The sequence below is a fragment of the Sceloporus undulatus genome, chromosome 1 (genome assembly GCF_019175285.1).
Source record: "Sceloporus undulatus isolate JIND9_A2432 ecotype Alabama chromosome 1, SceUnd_v1.1, whole genome shotgun sequence".
Taxonomy (NCBI): Eukaryota; Metazoa; Chordata; class Lepidosauria; order Squamata; family Phrynosomatidae; genus Sceloporus; species Sceloporus undulatus.
The window spans coordinates 266,293,158-266,319,130 of NC_056522.1; the positions used below are offsets into that span (position 1 = coordinate 266,293,158).

The 25,973-nt window shown below is 39.5% G+C and overlaps 2 protein-coding genes across 2 annotated transcripts in view; both read left to right on the plus strand.

The window, feature by feature from the left end:
• Window positions 1–19,965, plus strand: part of LOC121926383 (mucin-5AC-like) — a 184,857-nt gene extending 164,892 nt beyond the window's left edge. The window contains 11 exon segments of the mRNA XM_042459323.1: window positions 3,650–3,869; window positions 5,004–6,363; window positions 6,647–6,867; window positions 8,626–8,797; window positions 8,950–9,200; window positions 11,506–11,689; window positions 12,213–12,408; window positions 14,870–15,048; window positions 17,417–17,486; window positions 18,707–18,807; window positions 19,865–19,965. Of these exon segments, the coding sequence (XP_042315257.1) occupies window positions 3,650–3,869; window positions 5,004–6,363; window positions 6,647–6,867; window positions 8,626–8,797; window positions 8,950–9,200; window positions 11,506–11,689; window positions 12,213–12,408; window positions 14,870–15,048; window positions 17,417–17,486; window positions 18,707–18,807; window positions 19,865–19,965 (3,055 nt within the window).
• Window positions 19,966–21,117: 1,152 nt separating this feature from the next.
• LOC121919336 (intestinal mucin-like protein) overlaps window positions 21,118–25,973 on the plus strand; it is a 10,492-nt gene continuing 5,636 nt past the window's right edge. Inside the window, exons 1-6 of the mRNA XM_042445834.1 lie at window positions 21,118–21,162; window positions 22,372–22,476; window positions 24,030–24,070; window positions 24,188–24,310; window positions 24,438–24,533; window positions 25,595–25,723. Of these exons, the coding sequence (XP_042301768.1) occupies window positions 21,123–21,162; window positions 22,372–22,476; window positions 24,030–24,070; window positions 24,188–24,310; window positions 24,438–24,533; window positions 25,595–25,723 (534 nt within the window). The 5' untranslated portion in view covers window positions 21,118–21,122. The remainder of the gene's footprint in view (window positions 21,163–22,371; window positions 22,477–24,029; window positions 24,071–24,187; window positions 24,311–24,437; window positions 24,534–25,594; window positions 25,724–25,973) is intronic.

Sequence of the window (25,973 nt, forward strand, 5' to 3'; positions counted from 1 at the left end):
TTTGTTTCTCAGCTCTTTGAAATTCGCATTATGGTTTACTGTACCATTTTGTTCTTACAGTAAAATAATACATAATAATAATAATATAATATAATGACTTGCTCACTCAACAAAATCAAATCAAGTTTCAGAAAAGGTCTGATTTCTTCTCCTAGACAGCTTTGGTGAAGCCAATGGAATTCCTAAATAATCCCTCTTCTTGGAACTGATATCTAATTTAAATGCTTGTTTGCCATAAAAATAAAAATAATACAGTGGTACCCCGGGATACGAATGCGCCGCCTTACGAAATTTCCGGGGTACGAAAAAATCCATAGGAAAAAAACTGTTCCGGTACGAAGGTTATTTCGGGTTACGAAAAAGAAAAAAAAATTTGGTTGCTTTTCGGCGCTTTTTCGCACGAAATCGCGGCTTTCGCTATTAGCGCCTATGGCTTTTTCGGCCTTACGACGGATTTCGGGTTACGAACGCGGCGGCGGAACGAATTAAATTGTAAACCCGGGGTACCACTGTACCTAAAACCCCAATTGCACTATGTATCTTCAACATCTTCCTCCACAGCACCTGCAACTACCCTTGTATTCAGGAAGACTGCCATTGGTCAGCAGTGGTATGATATGAGCCGCCTGGTTCTGGAAATGATGATGGAATTTTGCCACTTTTGATCAGCGAGAGCTGAACGTTTAAAGTCTGCAAAGCTCCAAGGAAGTTGAATGTCGGGCAGGAGACAAATTCCCCAATACTCCTTAAGTGAACTGGCCAAAAAAGTCGAATGCAATACTAGATGGGACTAATATCTACAATAAGACCCGGATACAACTCAGTGCCACAATTATCAAATCAAATCGTGTTGTAGCTTTGTCCATGTGGTTATTACTACTGCGTCCACACCCAAAACTACATACAGTGTCAATAGCTCCTACAGTGACTATAAGACCAACAACTACATTGGCTACTAAGCTCACTTCCACACATCTCTCTACAACCCCAGAAACAACTTCTTTATCCACTGGAACCACTGTCAGATCTACCACGAAATGACATCTCTACAACTGAAGTGACACGACAAACTCTTTGTAAACCACGATCCAATGGACTGATGGCGGATGTGCATTTCCAACACTGGACATAAAGGGATTGAAACATGATAGATAGGGCTGCAGGAACAAGATATCTGTGAAAACCCTACGTATAGAGTGCAGGCAGAAAAAATTCCCAGAAAAAACTATTGATGAAGTTGTCAAAATGTCCAGTGCAATGTGTCATTGGTTTTGTCTGCAAAAATAAGATCAGTCAGGAATACTGCCAAATGTGTTTTAACTATCAAATCAAAGTTATGCTGTGATACTGAGGCTTGACCACTACCCCTGAGACTACATCACAGGCACAACTATTTTATCAACATCCCCACTTGTTCCTACAACTTCAGAGCGACCTCAACAGTACTTACAATGAAACCAAAAAACTACCACAACAGGCCCACACTTATTAGTTCCAGAAACCACAACAATAACTACCACCCTTCGACTGCCAAAAGTACCACCACAAAACTATTATACCCACCAAATTCCCTATACTCCAGAAACACAACAACCCACACCTTATACTAAAGAAAGTACAACTACAACTCGGTACCCACAAACTTCCCCTACAACTCCAGAAATACAACAGTAACAACCCACACCTTCTACTACAGAAAGTACAAACCACAACTACTATACCTACACTTCTCCTACAACTCCAGAAACTACGAGTAACAACCACACCTTTACTACAGAAAGTACAGCCAGACTACTGTGCCACAACTTCCCCTACAACTCCAAGAAGAAACTTACACAGTAACAACCACACCTTCTACTACAGAAAGTACAACCACACTACTACCTACAACTTCTCCTACAACCAGAAACTACAACATAACAACCACCACCTTCTACTACAGAAAGTACAGCCACCGGACTTAGCACAACTTCCCCTACAACTCCAGAAACTACAACAGTAACAACCACACCCTCTAAAGAAGTACAACCACAACTACTTACCTAAACTTCTCCTACAACTCGAAACTACGACAGTAACAACAACCACACCTTCTACTACAGAAAGTACCGCCACGACACTGTCCACAACTTCCCCTCACCACTCCAGAAACTACACCGTAACAACCACCCTTCTACTACAGAAAGTACAACCACAACTACTACCTACAACTTCTCCTACAACTCCAGAAACTACAAAGTAACAACCACACCTTCTACTACAGAAAGTACAACCACAATTACTATACCTACAACTTCCCCTACCAACTCCAGAAACACAACCATAACAACCACAAGTGAACATGCACTCAGAAATCTGAAGGTCCCAGTGGTATGATGCAAGTTACCCAGTATCTGCACTTGATGATGAGATTTTGATACATTTAAGAATCTAAGCCAAAGCGATATGATGTCTGCCAAAGTCACCAAGAATGTTGAATGCAGAGCAGAAAGGTATCCCAACTCCTTGCAGGAACTAGAGCAAAAGGTTATATGTAGTAAAACAAGACTCCTTGTTATAACAAAGACCAACTTCCCCCAATTGCTACAACTAAATTGAATTGAGTGCTGCAAAAAAATAATTGTCCATGCCCACAAGCACCCAGGTAACAACTACAAAACCAGCAACTTCAACCTCAGACCTACCACAGTTGCCACACAACAAAGAAGCCATCTACAACTTCAAAGACTACAACCAGTAATAGAAAAAACGACCCACCAGCCCAAACGGTCATTACACGATTCTACTACTAGAGAGCCCCTCACCGCACAAACAAAACCAGACAACAATTAGTTCAACTAAAGTACCAAAACAAACAGCATCACAACAAAAACCAACCACTAACTACCACTCCAGTTACAACTACCACTAAATAGTCACTTCAGCAACATCCAAGCCAGTGAAAACACCAAGACAAAAGAAATTGTAACCCCCCATTGCCCACGAAAGAAAACAACAAACTTTGCCCACTACACTCCTTGCCACCAATACATACAAGCAAAAAGACAACCATATCTACCTCAAACGCCTGTTCACCCATCAGCCAATGGTCCCATGGTTTGATACTGACTTTCCCACCCTGGACCCAAGGAGGGCATTGAAACATATAACAACATCCGAGCTGCAGGAGGCAAAATCTGTGGCAAGCCAGTGAATATCAGGCCGAGCTTGAAAACCACCCTGACCTGAGCATTGACCAGTGGAAGGTTGTTGAGTGTGATGTGAACACTGATTGGTGTGCGAAATGAGGACCAACTGGAATATTAAGCAATGTTTCAACTATGAGATACGGGTATTGTGCTGTGAAAAAACCAGAGTGTCCAACCCACCAGTCCCAACCACCACCCACCAGTAAACCAGTTACAACACCCCCACAACAGTTACTCCACACCCAAACCAAGCCGGTGATAACAACAACGCTGAAACCACCACATCTACTACCAAGGTACTACGCACCCACAACACTGAAACCACCACCCCTACAACTCCCACGCTGCGCACAACTTTGCCAACTACTACATCTTTGCCCTAAACTACAACCCCTGAGATAACAACACCTCCATCAACACCTGTTCACCCCATCAAATGCCATGGTCCCGTGGTTTGATAGGACTTCCCCACCTACGCCTGAAGGAGGAGATATGAGACTTCACAACATCGGGGCGGCAGGAGCAAAATCTGTGGCAAGCCAGTGCATATTCAGTGCCGTGCTGAAAATCACCCTGCTGAGCCTTGACCGGGTGTCAGGTTGTGGAATGTCAACTTTGGACTGGTGTGCAAGAATGAGATCAAACAGGGAAACAAAGCACTGTTTAAATTATGAGCTACGGGTATTGTGCTGTGAAAAAACCCAGAGTGTCCAACACCACCAGCCCCCCCACCACCACCAGTAAACCAGTTAAACACCCACCACAACAGTCACTCCAAACAACACCCAAGCCGGTGATAAAACAACAACAGCTGAAACCACCACAACATCTACTACCAAGGTAACTACAGCACCCACACAACTGAAACCAACCCACTACAACTCAAAGCTGCGCACCCTTTGCCAACTACTACATCGTTGCCCTCAACTGCTACAACCCATGACTAACCACACTCCATCAACACCTTGTTCACCCATCAAATGCCATGGTCCCAGTGGTTTTTGATATGACTTCCCACCTAGGACCCGAAGGAGGGAAATAGAACTACACAACATCCGGGCGCAGGAGGCAAAATCGTGGCAAGCCAGTGCATATTCGTGCCGCGCTGAATGAACAAACCCACCTGACCGAGCTTGACCAGGTGGTCAGGTTGTGGTGTGATGTCAACTTTGGACTGGTGTGCAAGAATGGAGATCAAAACGGGAAAACAAAGCAGTGTTTAATTATGAGATACGGGTATTGTGCTGTGAAGAAAACCCAGAGTGTCCAAACACCACCCCCCCACCCACCACCACCAGTAAACCAGTTCCAACACCCACCACAACAGTTACTCCAACAACACCCAAGCCGTTGATAACAACAACAGCTGAAACCACCACAACATCTACACCAAAGTAACACACCATCCACAAATGAAAGCCACCACCCCTACAACTCCAAGGCTCGCGCACAACTTTGCCAACTACTACCTCTTTGCCATCAACTACTACAACCCATATGAGATAACCACACCTCCATCAACACCTTGTTCACCCATCAAATGCCATGGTCCCGTGGTTGATTGGACTTCCCCACCTACGGACCCGAAGGAGGAGATATAGCGACCATACAACACAACTCCGGGCGGCAGGAGGCAAACATCTGTGGCAAGCCCGTGCATATTCGTGCGCGCTGAAAACCACCCTGACCTGAGCATGACCAGGTGGTCAGGTTGTGGAGTGTGATGTCAACTTTGGACTGGTGTGCAAGATGAGATCAAACAGGGAAAACCAAAGCAGTGTTTAAATTATGAGATACGGGTATTGTGTGTGGAAGAAAAACCCAGGTGTCCAACCGCACCAGTCCCACCCCACCACCAGTAAACCAGTTCCAACACCCACCACAACAGTCACTCCAACAACACCTATCCCCACCGCTGACCACCAACAACAGGCTGAAACCACCACAACCTCTACTACCACAGAAACCACACCAACTACAACTAGTAAAGCCACCCCAGCTAGAACCCCAAGAGTGCGCACAACATTGCCAACTACTACATCCTTGCCATCAACTAGTACAACTCACAGGACAACCACATCTCCATCAACACCTTGTTCACCCATCAAATGCCAATGGTCCCAGTGGTTTGATACTGACTTCCCCACATCTGGACCCAAAGGAGGAGACATAGAAACATACAATAACATCCGGGCTGCAGGAGGCAAAATTTGTGGCAAGCCAGTGAATATTCAGTGCCGGGCTGAAAACCACCCTGACCTGAGCATTGACCAAGTGGGTCAAGTTGTTGAGTGTAATGTCAACTCTGGACTGGTATGCAAAAATGAGGATCAAACTGGAAAATTTAAGCAATGTTTCAACTATGAGATGCGAGTATTGTGCTGTGAAGAAAATCCAGATTGTCCAACCCCACCAGCCCCAACCACCACCATCACCACCACTGCCACCACCAGTAAACCAGTTCCAACACCCACCACAACAGTTACTCCAACAACACCAAAGCCAGTCATAACAACAATAGCTGAAACCACTGCAACTACTACTACCAAAGAAACCACAACAGCCACAACTACTAAACCCACCACCCCCACAACTCCAAGGCTGCGCACAACTTTGCCAACTACTACATCTTTGCCATCAACTACTACAACCCATGAGATAACCACATCTCCATCAACAGCTTGTTCACCCATCAAATGCCAGTGGTCTCCGTGGTTTGATATTGACTTCCCCACCCCTGGCCCTGAAGGAGGAGACATAGAAACATACAACAATATCCGAGCTGCAGGAGGCAAAATCTGTGGCAAGCCAGTGAATATTCAATGTAGGGCTGAAAATCACCCTGATCTAAGTATTGACCAAGTGGGTCAGGTTATGGAGTGTGATGTCAACTTTGGACTGGTGTGCAGGAATAGAGATCAAACAGGGAAAACAAAGCAGTGTTTAAATTATGAGTTACGGGTATTGTGTTGTGAAGAAAACCCAGAGTGTCCAACCCCTCCGGTCCCAACCACCACCACCATATCAACTACCATAAAACCTACCACTCCTGTTCCAACCACCATCACAGTACTTAGTACTACTTCTATAACTACAGAAGCACCAACTCCCAGCTCTTTGGGAAGCAGTACAACTCGTTGTTTATGTCAAGTTGAAGAGAAAACGTATCATCCTGGTGTGTACTTACTTTTATTATCCCTATTATTTTGGAGATAATATCAGATTATCTATTTTCAATTTTTCACTGTATTTGAGTGACCTTCAATTATTTAATGTCCTTTTTTGTATTTTTAAAAAGAAGAACAGTAAGAAAATCTCTTTCTTCAGTTTATTGCTATTAAATATTTATGGTAATAAATAGCAGTCAGCTTTGCTCAGATATATTATGTATGCATCAGATATTACACTGTAATAATATTTAAGTGTTTCATTATTTGTTTGATCTTTTTTTCTTGTAGGTGACACTATTTACAACAAAACAGATAGCGATGGCTGCTTTTTTTATGCTGTTTGTAGCCAAAAATGTTCTATTGAAAGGTCTAAAGGACCATGCCCATCAACAACACCCAAGCCAACTCCAACTGTTGTGATCACAACTCCTTCTACCACAACTCCTAGCACAACTCCCTCTACCACAACTCAACTAATTGGCTGTCCTGATGCTGTTCCACACAGGGAGGTAAGAAATGCATCTTATTTGGCTTTGAAATAACATTTTTCTAGGGTTAGATTATACACCATAAGCTGTGATAACCAAACCCATTGCAAAATCAGGCTTTTTCTCTCTCCCTAACTGATGGACTGTGGATGTTGGGGCACTACTAACTTTAACAGAACAATGTTGTGGAACTGCTAATTCCTCACATGATTATAAATAAGCAGTCCTAAGCTTGAATGCTGTAATAATTATAAATGAAATTTATTTTTCAGGCAGCTTCTATGCAAGCAGCCTGAAAAATTCATTTCTTTTACAGTTACAAGTCAAGTATCTCTTATCTGTAATTCTGAAATGAGAACTACTCCAAAATCAAAAATTGTCCATATAAGTGGCTGATATAGTGACATCTTTGCTTTCTGATGCTTTCTGCTTTGTTTCATGTACAAAATTTAGATAACAGTACAGTTACCTAATATTAGTATCTCAGAGGCTGCTGTTTAACTCTTAACAGGCCTTTCCCACTTGCTAATGCTGTGAGGAAATCAGACCCATATCAGTTTTTTTCTTCTTCTTCCTTCTATTAGTAACTGCTAGAGCTTTTTAAACATTTATCAAATGTTCTCCTCCAGCAAATGGACTTAGAAGTCTTAGGATTTTTCTTTCTTTATGACCCCGCACCCCGCCCCGTCTTAACCTGGGGGTTGCCTTGAGTATGTAGTGACTCCTGCACCATATATTGATTGCCCTGTTTTAAAGTGAACATGGCAGGTAGACTGACAGACAGACAGTTGGCCCAGTCCAATAGCTATTTTAGAAATATTTTTTAAAACTTCTCTTGATTTAGATGTTTCCACGTTGGCTGATAATCTGATTTCTGAGCTATAAATTATGTCAGTGTTTGAGTGACCCTATAGGTCCCCCTTCAATAAAGTACACTGATGTCCCCCTCCTGCAAAATGTTAGTATTGTAAATGGAAATCTGGCACATGCTTTGGTGACAGTTAAACAGGAAGGATTTATTCAAGAATCGGTTGGCCGACCCACCCAGAAAAACTGACAGGAGTCATAAGGGAGATAACTCACACCTTGGTACAAATATTTTTGGGTCATTAAGAAAGAATAGCAGCAGTATTAAGGAGAGTATTTTATAGTTTATATGCAATGCTTTTTAGCAATGATATTCAATAGGTGAGATTCCAACAGGATATAACATCTGATACTATCTGGAAAAAAAGAATGCAGTGGCCACATTTGATAAAATTCTAAAGCAATTGTATTTGAATTTTGAGGTGAATATTTGCACTTCATTAATTTCAAAGTTTTTATTAAAATTCAAATGTGAGGGAACTTAAAATATTTGAAAATATTTGACTCAACAAGGCATCAAACATCTAATGGAAAATAGCAACAGGGTAGAGAGATAAATATATGTTGCACATCACTGTTGAGCTACTTTTACCTGCTAGTTATTTATGCATCATATAGGCTGAACACTTTCATGATTGGTTTCTACATCTGATTAAGCTGCTCTTCAGAAAAGAAAAGAAAAACAGATAACAGGAAAATTTGAGTTGCTTAAATAGGATATAAAATGTATGCCATAAATGAACAGAAACCAAAAAACTAAGTGCCTCTTATTAGAGAGAACAAATATATGAAACTCTTTCCTCTCAATAGTCCTAATGCATATTTATCATATTTTAATGAAACAAAAAGTGTGTATACCCTTAGCCAGGTCAGGCTGTATAATTTAATGGTAACCCGTCTTTCTCTTCCCAGGTAGGCGAGACATGGACATCAAACTGCACCAGATTTACTTGTGAAGGAAACAACAAAATTGCTATAAGCCATGTCAAATGTCCAAAGGTACAGGATATTGTGTGTGAAAATGGATACCCCCCTGTGAAAGTCTTCAGTGACGATGGCTGTTGCTACCATTATGAATGTGAATGTAAGTGAATATTAATTATAAAAGTGCCACTCAAAAAATAATATTTTTATTTCTTTTCATAGTGCAAAAGTGTTGTTATTCGATTCATTCTGGAAAAAGTCTTCAAAGTCTACCTTAAGTGCTAATGGTTGGCATGCTTTCTTATTTACCAGGTGTTTGCAGTGGCTGGGGTGATCCTCACTACATCACATTTGATGGAACCTACTACACCTTCCTGGACAACTGTACTTATGTATTGGTGCAGCAGATTACACCTAAATATGACCACTTTAGAGTTCTTATTGATAATTACTTCTGCGATGCGGAAGATGGACTTTCCTGTCCTCAGTCTATCATTATTTACTACAAGTCTTCAAAAGTAGTATTAACCCGCAAAGACTTTAATGGTGTGGAAGCCAACAAGGTAAAAATTATGCAGAATGTTGGAAGTAGTTCTCTAAGGTTGCAATGTTTTACTAGAAATGGGAGACGCTTTGTCAGACCTGATGTTTTGGGACTATAGCTCTCCTAGCTCCTTATTACTGGACTGAATTGTTATATGTTCAATAAGGTATTTTATGTGGGGAGAAAAAACTCAAACACACATTGTTTTCTCTGCTGTTTGTTTCTTTAAAATCATTGTGATTTGCACAGACAAAATCTTGAAAAAGTCCTGAAATGTGAAAAACCTGACTTGAGTCCCTATATTGGGAGAAATGTGAGATATAAAATAATAATAATAATAATAATAATAATAATAATAATAATAATAATAATAATAACAACAACAATAAACAATAAAATACACAAAAACTCTCATAATCTCACCCACTGGGGAGAAAACTTTTTAAAATTTTCATTCATGAAAAACGCAAGAATGAAATAGGTGAAGGTTTATATTCCTTCCATATTTACCAATTACTGTAATATGCTCTAGAGGGTCAGTACGCTGTAGTGGTTTGAGTGCTGGACTGTGACTTTGCAGACCAGGGCTTGAATTACTATTCAGTCATAGAAACCCTCTGGGTGACCGTGTGCAAGTCACACTCTGTCAGCCTCAGATGAAGAAAAACAATGATAGGTTCCCCTTAAGGTTACCATAAGTTCAAAATAACTTGAAGGCAAACAACAACAAACAACAGTATGCTCTTCCTGAGGCTGCTTAAGAAATGTTCTGAAATCCCAGTTGGTCCACAATAGGATTGTAGGAAGTTGTAGGAAGCATCAGAAACCCTTTTCACAGCTGCTTCACTGGCTACTGAACCATTTGGAGGCCCAAATCAAAACTGTGGTTATAATCTATAAAGCCAAAGGAAATAGGGTCATCTGTTTAGATGACATTTTCCCTAAACTTAGCTAGAGCATTTTAATAAGGAAGGGGAAGACTTGGGCTGCATGTGGCTTCTCAAGGATGTTTTTGAGGCACCCAAGAACCCACAACCAACACCATTCCCTTCCATGTCCCTCAAGGAGCATAGTTTTAAGAGCCTTCTGGGGCTTTTAATATAATCCAGGCGGTAAGACAGAAGTTGAATGGCCACACTTTCCCATAGGAACCTACCCAAACATATAGGATATAGCTGACTTCTGGTTTCTTTCTAGTTTTTTAAAAAGGTCCTCTTCTGAGTTTAAAACAGCTAAGAGGGATTGAAACGTGGCATATTGAGGACATGAAGACATTTTAGGTTGGAAAAAAAGGGAGCAAGAGAGGGCCTGTGTGGCAGTCTAAAGTCTAGTGAGGAAATTGTGTAGCCCCTGGACCTCAAGTAGTTGTCTATCTGGAGGTCCCTTCTCTCTGTTCTGAAACTATCAGAGCTCTATTTGGTGGGAACAAAAGAAACCACTTTCTCAGCTTTTGAATGCCTTGCCAAGGCAGGCCATCTTTGTTATTTTTTTCCACTTTTTGTTCAGATAAGTCTTTCTCATTTGAGTTGATCCTGAAATAATTTTAACTTGGTGGATGGCCTTCTTTCTTTTCTATGTGTTTTTAACTGAAAGAGTTTTGATGATAACTTTTTATTTTTTTATTTATTTTATTTGTAACCACATTTAGCATTATTTTGGTGGAAAGGCAGGATATTAATATAATAAACAGAAATAAAAGAAAAGGATTAAAGCAGTGGCATCACTAGGGTTGGTGATAGTCACTCAGTCACCATCTCCCCAACTACACCATATAGAATCATTAGTACTGCTTTTTTGTACTAATATTACTCACAAATCATGATTCCTATATATCATTGAATGACAGTAGTTGTCACATAAACCACTAGTAAAATTAAAATGTTACCTTTAAATTATATCATACTAACATGTTAAATGTATTTATATTCACATAGTTTCATGTGATTAAAATGAAAATTTGGTAAAATGTGATGTTTTTAAAGAAATTTTAAAAAAAGTAACATTAAAACCCAGAGGCCTCTCCTTTCTCTGCCCACTCAGCTTCTCCCCACTCATGCCTTCTCTTCTGCTGAGCTCCAGGGTTTTGAAGAGACATTGGGGAACAACACAGTTCATTCCTGCCAAAAGGCAGACATTTGGGGACCCATTTTCCCCTCCCTCGGATGTTACCCAGTGCAACCCAAATTATCCGCAATCCTCCAGTAACACCCCTGAATTAAAGCATACATTAAACAGATAGAAAGATAAGTAGATAAATTGCCTTCTTATAAAGTATACAATTTTTAAAAAAGCACTCATTGATGGAAAATTAATCCTGTATGCAGATCTACTTCAATGATAAGACTGTCAGCGCAGGTTTCCAGAAAGATGGCATTTATATTTCCACAATTGGGATCAATATGGTGGTTGAGATTCCTGAGATTGAGGCTACCATCACCTTCAGTGGATTAATTTTCTCCATCAAGCTTCCATACAGCAAATTTGGCAACAATACTGAAGGACAATGTGGTAAGAAATTTGTTTTAATCCCATCAAAATCCCCTTTTAAAACTGAGCCAAACATGACTTTTCACCATGCTATAAATCTGGATACAGGAATAACCACATTTGGTTAATGCTTTTATGGAAGACCACAAAGGGATAAAACCTATCTCCACATAAATTGTGTGAAACCCTGGAAAGGCTTTGTCTCTCCAAGTTGAAATGACTGGTCAAGATGGATCAATGATATTTCCAGTGGTATTATAAGGCAGTTTCTTGCTGTCTCTGAATTACAGCCATTTTAAATCTATTTCCTGGATACTAAACATTGTGGGCATTGAGGGAAAAGCACAGCAAAAGGGAATAGATATTATATTTGCATAAAAAGAAAAGAGCATATTTCTTCAAGCAGCTCTCTATGTCATGGCTAAAATCTTCCTGTTCTCATTGATTTCATCACTGCAATTGATATGAATATGAATCACTGTATTTATTATCATGGATATAAAACCTTTTGCCTTCTACTCTGACTCCACTTTGTTCCACCCAGGCACCTGCACAAATGACAGGAAAGATGAGTGTCGTTTACCAGATGGCCAGATAACTGGCTGTTCCCAAATGGCTCCCCATTGGAGAGTTCCTGATGACAAGAAAGACTACTGCTTGGGGCCACAACCTACTGTTGTACCTACTGAGGCTCCCATTGACTGTCCAGCCACACCTCTTTGCAAGATGATTTTGAGCGAGTAAGATTAAATTTACTTTTTCTATATTAATATACTGCTTGTTGCATACAGATGATGATGATGACAACGACGACAACAACAACAACAACAACAGAATCCTATGGAAGAGGAAAAGAACTAAAAATATTAAACTAAAATATTAATCCTACTAGGAGGGTTTAAGTGGGATGTTTTATATAAAATAGCTCTTACTGTAAATACCATGAGCTTCAGACCTATACAGTTATGGGTCTTGTTCTATGCTGCCAACACAAGTAGCCCCATGTTGCAATCATATGCACATTCTCTTGGAGTAAGTTCTATTGAACACAGTGGAACCTGCTTATGAACAAGGAAGGATTGCATTATACAAGATTGCAATTATATAAAAACTACTTCTGTTCACAATTAGAACATTCCTACTTGTGGCACTAATGGCTTTTAGTCTTCACTGAAAGTGGGGATGTTACACATATAGCTTCTTATTTCCTTCAGTATGCACATCAAACCCACAAGCACAAAATCATGGCCTAAATCAGAAAGTTAAAAGACTGATGTATTACAAAAATCTCTTTACTATTATTATTAAAATATCCTATTAATTAGAAACAAGGGTCCATATTCAACATTGCCTACTTAGGGGTAGAACAGATGGGCACGAAGGGGCGGCTTGAAGAAACCCACCTAAGATGCCTTGGGGCTGCGGCAAGTATATGCCTCAGCCGCAATCCACCAGGAATCCAGCCCAAATATGAGCACAGAAGATCTGCTCCTATTTGGGTCGGGGTTTAAGGGACCCCACCACAGCTTCATGGTGGCTTCCAGGTGTGTGGCATCTAAAGGCCACAGCCCCAACCCACGAGGAAGCTGGCTGTTAGAGGCAGCCTATGCCTGCTCATAGTTACATATCCTGGCCTGATACCCCCCCCACACACACACACACATAGTTTATTAGACAGCAGCTGTTCCAAAGCATAACGGTATGCTCTGCTAGTGATTGTGGTGCAGGAGGAGTATGTTTCCACCCACCCTTGCTCCTGCCAGTAGGTGAGTGAAGCAGCGATAATGAATTGCAACAAGAGCCCTGCTTCTGACTGTCAAACCTCATTTGCTGGGAAGAAGGGAGTGGAAATGTCATCCTCCTTACACACCCATCACTAGCAGAACAGACTTCTATCTCTCAGAATAGCTGTTAGCTGCTAAGGTGGGCTGTGATTAAGTAGGATTAGTGAATACATAAAAGTTACAGATCTGTAACTCTAGGGTACAAATCCATAACTGCAATATACAATACCACCCTTATTTTTTAAAAGTATGATTTAAGTTGTAATCTAAGTACAGTCTGTATTCCTTTAGAATCTTAAGCAGGGGTAGACAATGTGCAGTCTATAGCTCATACATGGTCCACAGGTTTGTTTGTTTTTGTCTATGACTCCAAAATGCCTTTTGATACCCCCAACAACAGAAGGAGGAAATAATCAGGACAGATGTGTTTTGCTATTCCTTGAAAATTTAGGAACAACGGTTCTAGTTTTAAGCAGAGATGGAGCTCCCCAAACCTCCAAATGTTTCTCAAAACCCCAAAATAAAAACCATAGATATACATTTAGTCACTTCAGTTTCAATTTCATGGCCCCCTCATCAACATTTGTTGTTTTTGTTGCAAAGCCGTTTGTTCAGCATGTGCTGGGGTGGGCTGTTAACTCAACAAGTGTCGATGCTTGCTTTAAGAAAGTTCCACTCACCTGATTTAATGTTTGTACTGTACCTTGCAAGGATGCATCCCTTTCCTCAAGACAGAAGAACATTTTTACATGGAGACAGGGTTTTATTGCTAGAAGAAATCTAGGTTGCTTCTGATATGTCTGTCCACTCATGGAAAGTTCTTTTTGCCAGCAGGAACTTCTGTGGAATGACAGGGAAAAGTCCCCCAGCTCTCAGGAGTAGATGTAGGATACAGTGGGGTACCGTGGGGAAGAAGAGCCTGCCAAAATAACCCTTTCATCTTTAACATTCACAGAAGCCCCTATTGGGGTTCTTCACTATGATTCCACTTTAACTACCATGGCTCCATCCTATGGAATTCTAACATTTGTAGCCTAATGAAGCACTAGTGCTCTCTGGCTGAGAATTCTAAATATTTCACCCTAAAATGAAAGCCCCAGGATTCCTCTATAATTATGTAGTGTGAAAGTTCCCCTGAACAGAAGAGCCTTCTAGAGCAGAGGACTACAGCTATTTGCCATGCCCTGTCAATATATACTTTGCAAAAAGATGAATGTTAAATTAGCAAAAGCTAATTTCTCCTCTAGTAATATTCTACATTATGACCACTCAGTACTGAGAATTTCCAGATTTCCATCAGTGTCTCCTTCATTTTGGGCCCATTTCAAATAGTTGTGGAATCACACAGAAATGCACACCAACTGTGAAGAGAAATGTGAATGTATTTTTATCTGACATTTTTCTGGTACCGTTACAGAATCTTCTCTGAATGCCATGACATCATACCGCCTGAACCCTTCTACAAAGGTTGTATCTTTGATTCTTGCCACATGAAAAATACCTCCATGCAGTGTTCTGGATTAGAGATATATGCTTCTCTCTGTGCCTCAAGAGATGTCTGTGTTGACTGGAGAGCAAAGACTCAGGGTGAATGCCGTAAGTACCAGAGCATCAAATCAATGCTATTTTTTATTTACAGATTATATAGACATTTGTGATATATTCTGCATCTGTTAATTTTATTTAAATAAAACAAATCAGATAATTCTATTTTAATGGACGCTAATCAAATGAATAAATTGAAAGGTATAAGCAAAACAACTGTCAGCATATATATTAGTGGCAGTGCAGATCAAAAAAAAAGGACTTTTCCAAGACTGATAAATGTTTCAAGCACACATTCAGTTAATAATAATAATAATAATAATAATAATAATAATAATAATAATAATTTATTTATTTATATCCCGCTCCTCTGAGGTCAATCAGGGCGGCTAACAACAATAAAATACAGTACATTATACATCAAAATTCCCTCCCCCTCTTAAAAATTATTAAATCAATTATAATTAAAACCAACAAATTAAACAACAATAACACATACACATTATTACAAAACAAACACAAAACAAAACAAAACAAAACAAATAAACAGTAAACTACGGTGGCATTTCCAGGGAGGATCTTGGGGACTCTCATGAGAAGAGGGTTCCTGAGGCTGAGGTTATCTATCCTGCAAAGGCCTGCCGGAAGAGATCTGTCTTGACAGCCTTTTTAAAGCTGTCTAAAGATGTAAATTGATGGATCTTGTCTGGCAGGTCATTCCATAATCTGGGGGCGACAATAGAAAAAGCCCTCTGGGAGGTAGCCGAAAGCCTAGATCTTTGAGGCTGCAGCAAATTCCTCCCAGAGAACCGGAGTGTGCGGGGAGGTTTATATGGGAGGAGGCGGTTCCTGAGATAGCTTGGACCCAAGCCATTTAGGGCTTTAAAGGTGATAACCAACATCTTGTACTGGGCCCGGAAACTAATTAACTAACTAGTTAAGCATTAGCATGACACATATATAAATGATATCTAGAATCTAGGCTATTAGAACTGACATGCAATTTATCTGACTATGATAGCCTTTCATAATAATTACATAAATATGTCACCAAGCTTCCACATTCATTACAAGCAAGGGTCATGAAAACTATAAAGGAAAGGTAGCCATCTTGATCATATGAAAAATTCTAACAAACATATTAGTATAATATTAAGACAACAAAGAGGTCACAAAAATAGATAATGGCAAATTTATCTACAGCAATGGGACTCTACACTTTTGGAAAAGTGTACCTGAACCTAGAAATTTATTCTCAACAGTGTCACCCCTTCCAGCCACTAGATAAAGCTGCTCACTTTAGCTTATACTGATTTTAAGTTCATCCTTCTCCAGAGTCTAAAATTATCCCCAGTGTTCATTACCTAGTTTCTCTCTGTTTCCTACTGATAAGACAGCCACTGTGTGTAGCCCAGGATGGAGAAAGTTCTGAGTTTACAGCAAGATTTAGCATTTACAAAATATATTGGGAATCATATTTTCCTGCTTTTGTTTCTGAAACCTTACCTGATAGAGGCTCATTTGAATGATACTCTTCTTATTCTATCACACCTCAAGACAATATGCAGATGATATAATGCCAACATCAAGTCAGGTTTTGTCACCCCTTCCCCAACCATTTTTTTTAGGGGGGAGGAGCATCTTGCTTGATTTTTTGGAAATCTTGAAAAACTCTTTCTGCATTTTTTGGAGCCAACTCTAATAAAATATTGTAAACACAATAACAATGTAAGTCCCAACATACATATTTAACAACAATACATATATACCATCTCAAAAGTTGCATGCGTAGAAGAGAACTGTAATTGTTAAATCTACAGAAATACAATGATTAATTTGTTTTACTCTTTACAGCATTTAGTTGTCCTGTAGAACAGAAACATGAACTACAACAAGATGTAAAGGGACTACATAGCACCTTTGAGATACACCAAGAGAAAGAAGCTGGTAGCATAGGCTTTCGTAGACTTCATGCATCTGACAAAGTAGACTTAAGCTACTTCATTAAGATGAATATTTACACTACCAACCTCTTTCAGTTAGTCTCAAAAGTGCAATAAGATACTTTATCATAGTGATTCAGACTAACAGGGCTATGTCTTTGAATTATAAGTATTTTCTAACACTTTTTCCTGTCATGGCTACCTGGATGGATTTGGGTTTATTGTTGTTGTTGCTGCTGCTGCTGCTGCTTATTTCCTTTTCCTTTTCATGCTATTCCTCTTGAACCACCAACTCTCTTAATGTAGGAACAAATTTAAATACCGGTGCACATACAAATGAACATTTTTTTCTTATAATTAATCATGTGGTCATAAACAGGAGGGAAAGTGAAAGACTGTATAAGACTGTAATTGTTAAGTGTACAGAGATACATATTTACCTTCTCACATTAATTCATTTGTTTTACCCTTTACAGCATTCACTTGTCCTGTAGGCAAAATATATAACCCATGTGGCCCTCTCAACCCTCCCACATGTGAAAAGAGGTAAGAAAATATCAGGAAAATGTTTTTCAAAAATTAATAGCAAGTGTGATGTTATGGATAGCATGCTGGATTTGAACTGGGGAGAGATGGGTAAAAATCCTAGCTCTTCCATAAAACCGACTGTCTAATCTCAGTTGTCACCATTTTTCATTAAAGCCAGCTCACTTTTTTCACAGGGTTATTGTGAGAGTAAAATAGATGACTGAGCATATTTAGACTGCCTGAATCACTTCATGGAAGTAAAGTAAAGATAGAACTGTGTTAAATAAATTAGGGAATAACTATCTGGATGGTGTTAATATGGAAGTTACTATGATCCTGACTCCTAATTTCTTACTTAACTCTCCAACAAACTATGGCTATGATCTCACATTGCCCAGTAAAGTGTAAGGATTCCTTGACATGGAGGCACTTATCATTGCTAAAATGCTAGCAAAAACGTTTGGGGAGCATTCCTGAAGTGCGAAGATGGGATAGCCATTCACGCTTCTTAATCGTCATTGAGGCATCCTACTTCTCTCCAGTTGTCAAAGTGTTAGTGGAACAGCCATTTCTTTAATAACAGGAACTTCCATTATTAAAGAAATGGCTGCTCCGCTAATGCTTTGACAATGGGAAAGAAGTGGGGGGGAAGGGGGTTAGGGTTAGGCTATCCCACCTTCGCGCTTCAGGAATGTTCCAGGAACCTTTTGCCAATGGTAAGGCTCCATGTGATAAGGGCCTAAGAGTTCTATTGTTCCCCATTCCCACAGTCTTATGGTTTTCCTGAAATAGCCTCCCCTGAACAGCCATTCCTTGGCTGGTGGAGAGTGGAGGGAGAAGTGTCTGGCTGTGCTCCATAGCAAGATGTAGGTTCATAACATCTTTCACTGAGACCCTTTTGAGGGTCTCAAAAGATGATGTCACTGGTTTGTGTCTAACTATGAGCCAAAGCCAGAAACTTCTCTGATCTGCTCTGCTCTCTGCTAGTTGTGGAATGGCCATTTGGGGGGGGGGGGATTATCACAGCAAAACCTTGAGTCTTGGGGAGGTTGATGGTTGCAAAGGATGAAAGAGAATACCAACCTCCAGTATGATTAAAAAAGACATGCACAGTCATAAAGAGGACTTACATTTGTGTCTCTAACAAGATGCTAGTCTATCTGTCCCCCATCTCTTCAGCCTCTTATTTGTAAAGGTATTTTTGTACAACCCTAATCTGTTCTTATTTTTCATTGTAGTGCTATTTATCATAATGGCAGTGGAATAGCTGAAGGTTGCTTCTGCCCTGAAGGAACCAAGCTCTTCAGCAGCTATAGAGATATCTGTGTTTCTGACTGTGGTATGTTTTTCATTTCTGGACAGAATGGATACATATTCTGAATGGCAGCTATGGCTTCAGTGTTGGGGGGGGGGGTAATAAATCTAATTAAAGGACTTGTCCAACTATTTGCATGGGAAGATTCAGCACACAGAGTAAAGCCTTTAAAGTTGAGATTAAACCCCAAAGTAGATTCCCTACCCCACTGACATGGAAGCTGCCAATGACCTCTGTGTAATCTTAGAAACAAGTTTTTACAAATATCAGTTGGTATATTAAATGTGGCATGTTTTTTGTCAGAAATGTTATGAGTGCTTCTATGTAGATTTTTTAAAAATATACAGGATCAGATAACTGCATCCTCTGCTTCCACTCTCACTAAGAATAAATAAGCATGGTCCACAAAGATCAGTGGTAGAGCACAGTGGATATACAGTTGAACCCCTGCAATCTCCAGGTGTAAACGACAATTTCCTTATCAAGTTCAGACTCAGTGACTCCCAATGTCTTTGTCTTATCCTTTGTCTTAAAAGATAAAGGTAACTACTGTATATACTCAACTATAAGTCGACCTCATGTATAAGTTGAAGGCAGATTTTGGGGCCAAAATTATGGATTTTTATATGACTTATGGATAAGTCAAGGGTAAACCATAGGGGCATATAGCAAAGGATCTAAAGGATGAAGCAAAACAAAACAGTGTCAAAGAACTTACAAAATTCCGGCAGACATAGCTCTTTGTGCTCGCTCTTAAGGTTGGATGGATGAGAGAGTAGAGGGGATTAGTGCTTCCAGGACAAATTATACTCTTGCCTTTCACCTGGCAATAGGTCCCCCCCCCCATTTAAATAGCAAGTTAAGATACAACACTTACATTGACCCCCCCCCCTTCGTAGATAAGTTGACTCAGATTTCTGGGATCGATTTTTGACCTAAATTTCTAGACTTATACATGACTATATATGGTATGCTAGATTTACATTGCTTCCTTTGTGCTAGATCCGCTAAGTTACTTTAATTAGCTCCAGGGTTCTCTAACAGCATCAATCCAGTATCTTCATTCTTATATTTCTTTCAGGTTGTACGGGACCAGATGGGCTGCCCAAGTCAGTAAGTATCAAAACTGTTATGCTTCATGGACATTTGATGGGTGATCTCTGCATGTTGAATGCTTCTTGAAAACAATGCATTTTCAAGACTAAAAGGCCTCCGATGGCCTCATTTTAGGTAATAGGAAATGCTTTTGCTAAAACTACATGATCTGATGATAATGGATAAACTGACAATGCTGATTAAGGGGAAATCAGAGCAACACTTTCAGAAGAAATGGGGGGAAGTTAAGGAAATGTGGATTCACTGATAATTTGTAACGAGGAATAGCAGACTATTTATGGTGCTGTTGGTCGGCGTTTTTGAGCACACCAGCATATATTTATGTTTATATGACTAATGATTAAGGGGAAATGCTGGTGCCCTGACTTTGTCCCTTTGTTTGTTTGATTGTTTGTTTTTCCAATTTTTTTTCTTTAATTGTTGTCCTTTCTACGCCAAAGTCTCAATATGTAACAGAGGGATCTGCGGGACCGATTCGGGGAAAATGGAATTTGTATATGGATAAGCGATATAAATAAAATAAATTTAAAAAAAGGAAATACTTTTGCTGTTATGCCAAAAACAGTCACCATAAGCCGCAGAATCCATCATGCACTATTAATCTTGCACAGAAATGAGTGGTATTAGGATACAGTGTGGTCTTTGCATAGGGTTCTTTGCTTACTCAATCTGCTTATTCAATCTGAAAGTGCAGAATTGAATGGTAGTTGTATTTTGGGCAGAACATGGTATTTTGAGAAAAATTGTATTTTATACAAAAAAATGCATTTGATTAAAAAAAGTTGAATGTCAAAGAGCAACATTTTCCATAATGAAATAATATTTGCAATGTCACCCACACTACCTACTTAAAATTTTCTTCAAAAAGTCCAGAAATATGAAAATTATATTTAAAATATGCAGCAACTTTCATGTAGTACAGCAATGAGAAAGCTCTTGAAATTTTTCATTATTACATATGGAAATAACATGGATGAATTCTTTCATCCCTAGCGTTGATGAAGCACTTTCTAGCATGATTTTGGACAACACTCCTAAGGGATAACTGAGTGTAATATTATTTTTAATACCCCTTTCCATAGCCTGGAGAAACCTGGATCAGCAATTGCCAGGAATGCACTTGTGAGAAATATTCTCTTGTAGTGCGGTGTAAACCAAAGGCGTGTAAAGTGTCACCTACTCCATTGAACTGTCCATTCGAAGGGTTTATACCTGTCCAAGTAATGACACCTGAAGACAAATGCTGTCCCCAGCCAGAATGTGGTAAGTATTATTTCTTGTGTGTTTGAAACATCTACTGTGTGTCAGCATAACATCCAACCATTCTACAGCTGTTGGAGGGACTTCAGCACTCATTCAGCACAGAACTAGGCCCTTGATTTTTGTTGTCTTGGCAGTCCACAAGATAGGAACAAGAGATCATCTATTTTCCTATGGGAATATCAGAGCTCACAACTTCCCCTTCCCAATTCCTTTGGCCTAATTATGACAGCTGTGTAGCAATGGGTTTTCAGTTATGTACTTGTTCATTTTGATGTTCCACAGTTTCTAGAATGCTGAGATAGTCTGTGTATGTTTAGAATGTTACTACATCAAGCTTTGGACATGAGCTCACGCATTGTATCACCGTAGGGTGGGGCGCACCTCATTGTGTGCCAATATACTGTGAGGGACTGCCAGATCCATCAGTTAAAAGGACATTGAGCACTTTCCTCTGCTTTAGACCATCTGTTGAATTGATTTATCTCCAATAAAGCAATTTTAATGCTTGCAGTTATATGCCAGCCTGAGTATCAATATAAACTTTTGAATGGTCTGGAACTGTGTCTGGTTCCAACACAGAAAATAACCACTTGTAAACAGCTTAAACAAAAATTTCCAAAGTGAGACCCTTTTTCAATCTAGGAAATTCACATTAATTACATCACAACAGATTCTCCAATTTGTCTGAGACTCTTATTTTCTACACATAGGCGGGTTACAAACTGCCAAAAAATACGTATGGAATACGTATTAGGGTTAGGAAGGGGTGGTGCTTCTGTCATGTGCTTCCACATGGGGGCCGCCATGTTTACGTATCGGACGCTGTGCGTCCGCACGTGTCGCGGCGTCTATGACGTTGTGAGTCCGCCCCTGGCGCCTCGCGACATCATAGAGGCGCCGCTTAAAGAAGCTCCATTTTGGAGCTTCTTTTTTGCTCTGCAAGGGAGCCGTGTGGTGTGGCTGCGACGGCTCCCTTACGGAGCAAACGGCGGCAGTGGCAGACCGCCTCAAAGCGGCAGTCTATAACCTACCAATGTTAATGTGTCCCTGTTATGACCACAGTATTAGCTGCCACAGGTATTCCTACAATATCTTACCAGATAAAAATATTGAGGACACTCCCTGAAGAATCTTGTTTAATATGGAAATGTCCTGAATTTAACTTCTCATTCTTTCTTCCACACCTTTCTTTTGTCTCAATCTGTAAAGTGTGTAACACTACCTACTGCCCAGGAACCATTGAGTCATGTCCAGTTGGATATACATTAAAACAACAAAATCTGCCAGGAGGATGCTGCATTGCTGCCATTTGTGGTAAGAACTGGACTATAAGTAGAATAAATATTACAGACAGCCATTTACGGGGCTACTTAGTCTCAGGTCCTTCAGAGCAAGGGGAACATACCTCACATGTTGAATGTGTCATTCCTGATGCTAGCCTGCAAGCAATTCACAATTTTGAAAATGTTTTCTTTGGGAGAGGGGGGCTTTGGGGGGGTGGCAGCTAGATTTATTTCTTTTGTGTACGTATATGTTGTGAGGTTTTCCAAAAATTAAATTAAATGAAATGTAAATGAATGATTGCCAAGAAATACACTTGTTGACTGTGTTCATGATGCCAACAAGGTTACCAATAGTACAGATTACAGATGGGTGAATCACTCTGGTTTTGATCCATGCCATTTTCAGTTAGATTTACCATAACTCTCATTCATCACATTTCTGCCTTAACCTGTGATTGTTGAAAACATAATCCATTCCCAAATTTTCATTTAACAATATTTGATTGACTATGTTTTGACAATTCCCCCCTCATAAACTTTCTCTCATAATAGCCAATGCTTATACCACTACGACTGTGTTAAATTTTAAAAAGTGTGAAATCTTGCAGATAGTTAAATTCTGCTTTGCATATTAGTTTGAGAAATGATATTCTGACACATTGACAAACCATGTCAAACAATCAACAACTACAATGAGATTTTTTACCTATGCAAGAGTATAATGATATGCTTTATTTTTATTGTTTTTAATCATTGTCTTTACTGTTTTCACAAGAATCCCCAGCATAAAGCTGGTCTGTTTCTCTTTTGTTAAAATAAATCAAGCACAGCTGTAGATAGAATTATTGATTAAAGAGATACAAATAATCTACTCAAGACTTACCTTTTCTAAAAGTCAAGACAACAAAAGAGCAGCGAACATACATTTGTGTGAAATTAATTTGCACAATTTGCAGCAACAAATGTTTTTGCAAATAAAATTATCTTTTGCCCTCTTGCCTGGTGAGGAGAATATTTCTGTGTTTTTTGTTCCGACTCATTAGAAGAAGATAAACATGGATTTAGAGAGTCAGTGTGGTGTTGTGGCTAGCATTGGACTACGACACTGGAGGCAATGTTCAGATCCCTGGCTGGCCATGGAAATCCACTGGCCTTAGGCAAGTCAGCCTAAGAGATGGGCAAAGGCAAACCTCACCAGGACAATTCTTGTGAAGAATATCATTGATAAGTTGTTGATTTGTTGTTGTTGTTGTTGTTGTTATATTTATTTATATCCCACTTCCACTACCCCTAAAAAAACCTAGGACTCAAAACAGTTTGCCATAAGTCAGAAATGACTTGAAAGCACACAACAACAACAACAACAACACATGGACTCATATCCCAAAATCAAATTCCTCAAAAATCCTGAACAGTGTATATTATGGGGGTCCAGTGCATCCTTTTTGAAAACAAACAAAAACAAAACAAAAAGGCATAGCAATTTAGATCAATATTTATTACCTTCCTATTCTGTTATGATGACTCTGGAAACAATATGAAGAAATTTGAAGATTTACCTTAATATACTTTTCTTTCTCACAGTGAAATTACCAGGCTGTGTTGTTGATGACAACCTCTACAAAGTAAGTATATTCCCTAATAACAAATTTTAGAAATACTAAGCAATTTAGTATTCAGAGGAATTATGATAGATTCAGGTTAGAAATATTAACTATTCTTTCTGTTTTGCCTGTTCTAAGCCTGGAGCAATTGTTCCAAGAGGCCCATGTGAAACCTGCACATGCTCTCTAGAAGAAGACCCAGAGACCAAATCAAACAAGGTGGAATGTGTGCCAGAAGTATGTGACAGAAGTTGCCCATTGGTGAGTAAGATACTTTTTTTGTTGTTACTTCTCTGCTTTTCTTCTATTTACCCACCTATCTGTCCAGTTTGCCCTTTAGAAGAATATCCTAGACCTCATGGATTTCTTTTCATTTGTTCTCAAACAGGGCCATGAATATAGGGAAGTATCTGGACAATGCTGTGGTAACTGCACCGCAGTGGCTTGTGTCTTGAAGCAAGGACTCGATGTCAGAGTTATCAAGGTAGCTAATGTGTCCACTGTCATCCATACTGATTTTGCACATATGCTTTTATACTTATTTCACTACTCATCCCCCTCTGTTTTTTACCCCACTATATGAATATACATGTTTTTGCTTGTAAAACTGGTAGGGTTGAACAAACTAATAAGAGCATATGGAAGTGTCTCATCAGATTGCAAATGTACGTTACTCAATACTGAAACTGTTCTCAGAGGCCCCAGTGGAGAGCCTTCCCAGTCCTGCAACGATGAAATCTTTGAGAAATTTTAGCTAATGAAACTGGAGCTTCTGTGTGCAAAACACATGGGTTACCAATGGGCTATGGCCACTTCCACACCAGATAAATAATTAAAACTATTGTTTAAACATCACATTTAACCAGGTTCTGCCTTCAACTATGCTAACATACAACCCATTGCTCTAGCTGAGAGATTTCCATATCTATCTGAGGCAAACCTTGGAAATATGCACAAGATATTTCCTTAATTTAAACCCCACCCCCCCCCCACCCCCCACACTAAGACAGAAGTTGAAATCCAGATGTGTCTTCTAAGTTAGGTTTTCGTAGGTTCTGTAGCCTTCCCAAGAGATTGGGGCAAAATCTGGCCCCACCACAGTCGCCCACCCATGGACTATATAAACAAACACATGCACATTTGAGACAATCAGAAACTGGGGATCAGGAAGATAAGGACTACACTGACTTTAAGATGTGCAGTATGAACAATGAAACTTGTAGCAAAAGCAAAGGATTTTTTGTAGCGAAAGACTAAGAGGAGAAGAATGTGCACCTCCACACAATTAAGTCCTTTCTGCATTGACCTATCCATAGTAAGTTGTCCAAAATACAGATTTTTTTTTCATGCTAATGTTATTATGTCAGTCAGCCTTCCACAACCTGGCACCTTCCAGTTTTGTTGGAACACAACTTCCATCATCACTAAACACAATGACTAGCTTTAGGGAAAGCTATTTTTATTGTATAAGCAAAACAAATTGTATAGGACATAAATGTGGTTTGTGACAGCTTCTAAAATGGTTGGACTATTTTTTTTCCATAGCGTGGAGAAATTGTTCACCCTCCAGGAGACAACTGTACCTTCTATGAATGTGATTTTGTTGATGGACAGTATATTCTTGTCACTACCAAGAAAACTTGCCCTCTGTTTGACCCAACTACCTGTGAGCCTGTAAGTTTACATGAATAACCACAATCTTTGGGTCAGTTTGTTTGATTGGCTATCAAGTGAGAATAGAGTTTATCTAAAGCAAAGGGATGAATTGTTGGGCTCAATTAACTAGTTTCAAATGATTGCAGTAGGTAATGGGTTGGATCCAAACTAAGTTAGTTGACCTTAAATCCTATTGATTGCAGTAGGAAAAAAGTAACTTATCTCAGTGATGTCAATGGGACCTGAAATTAATGGACATAAAACACAC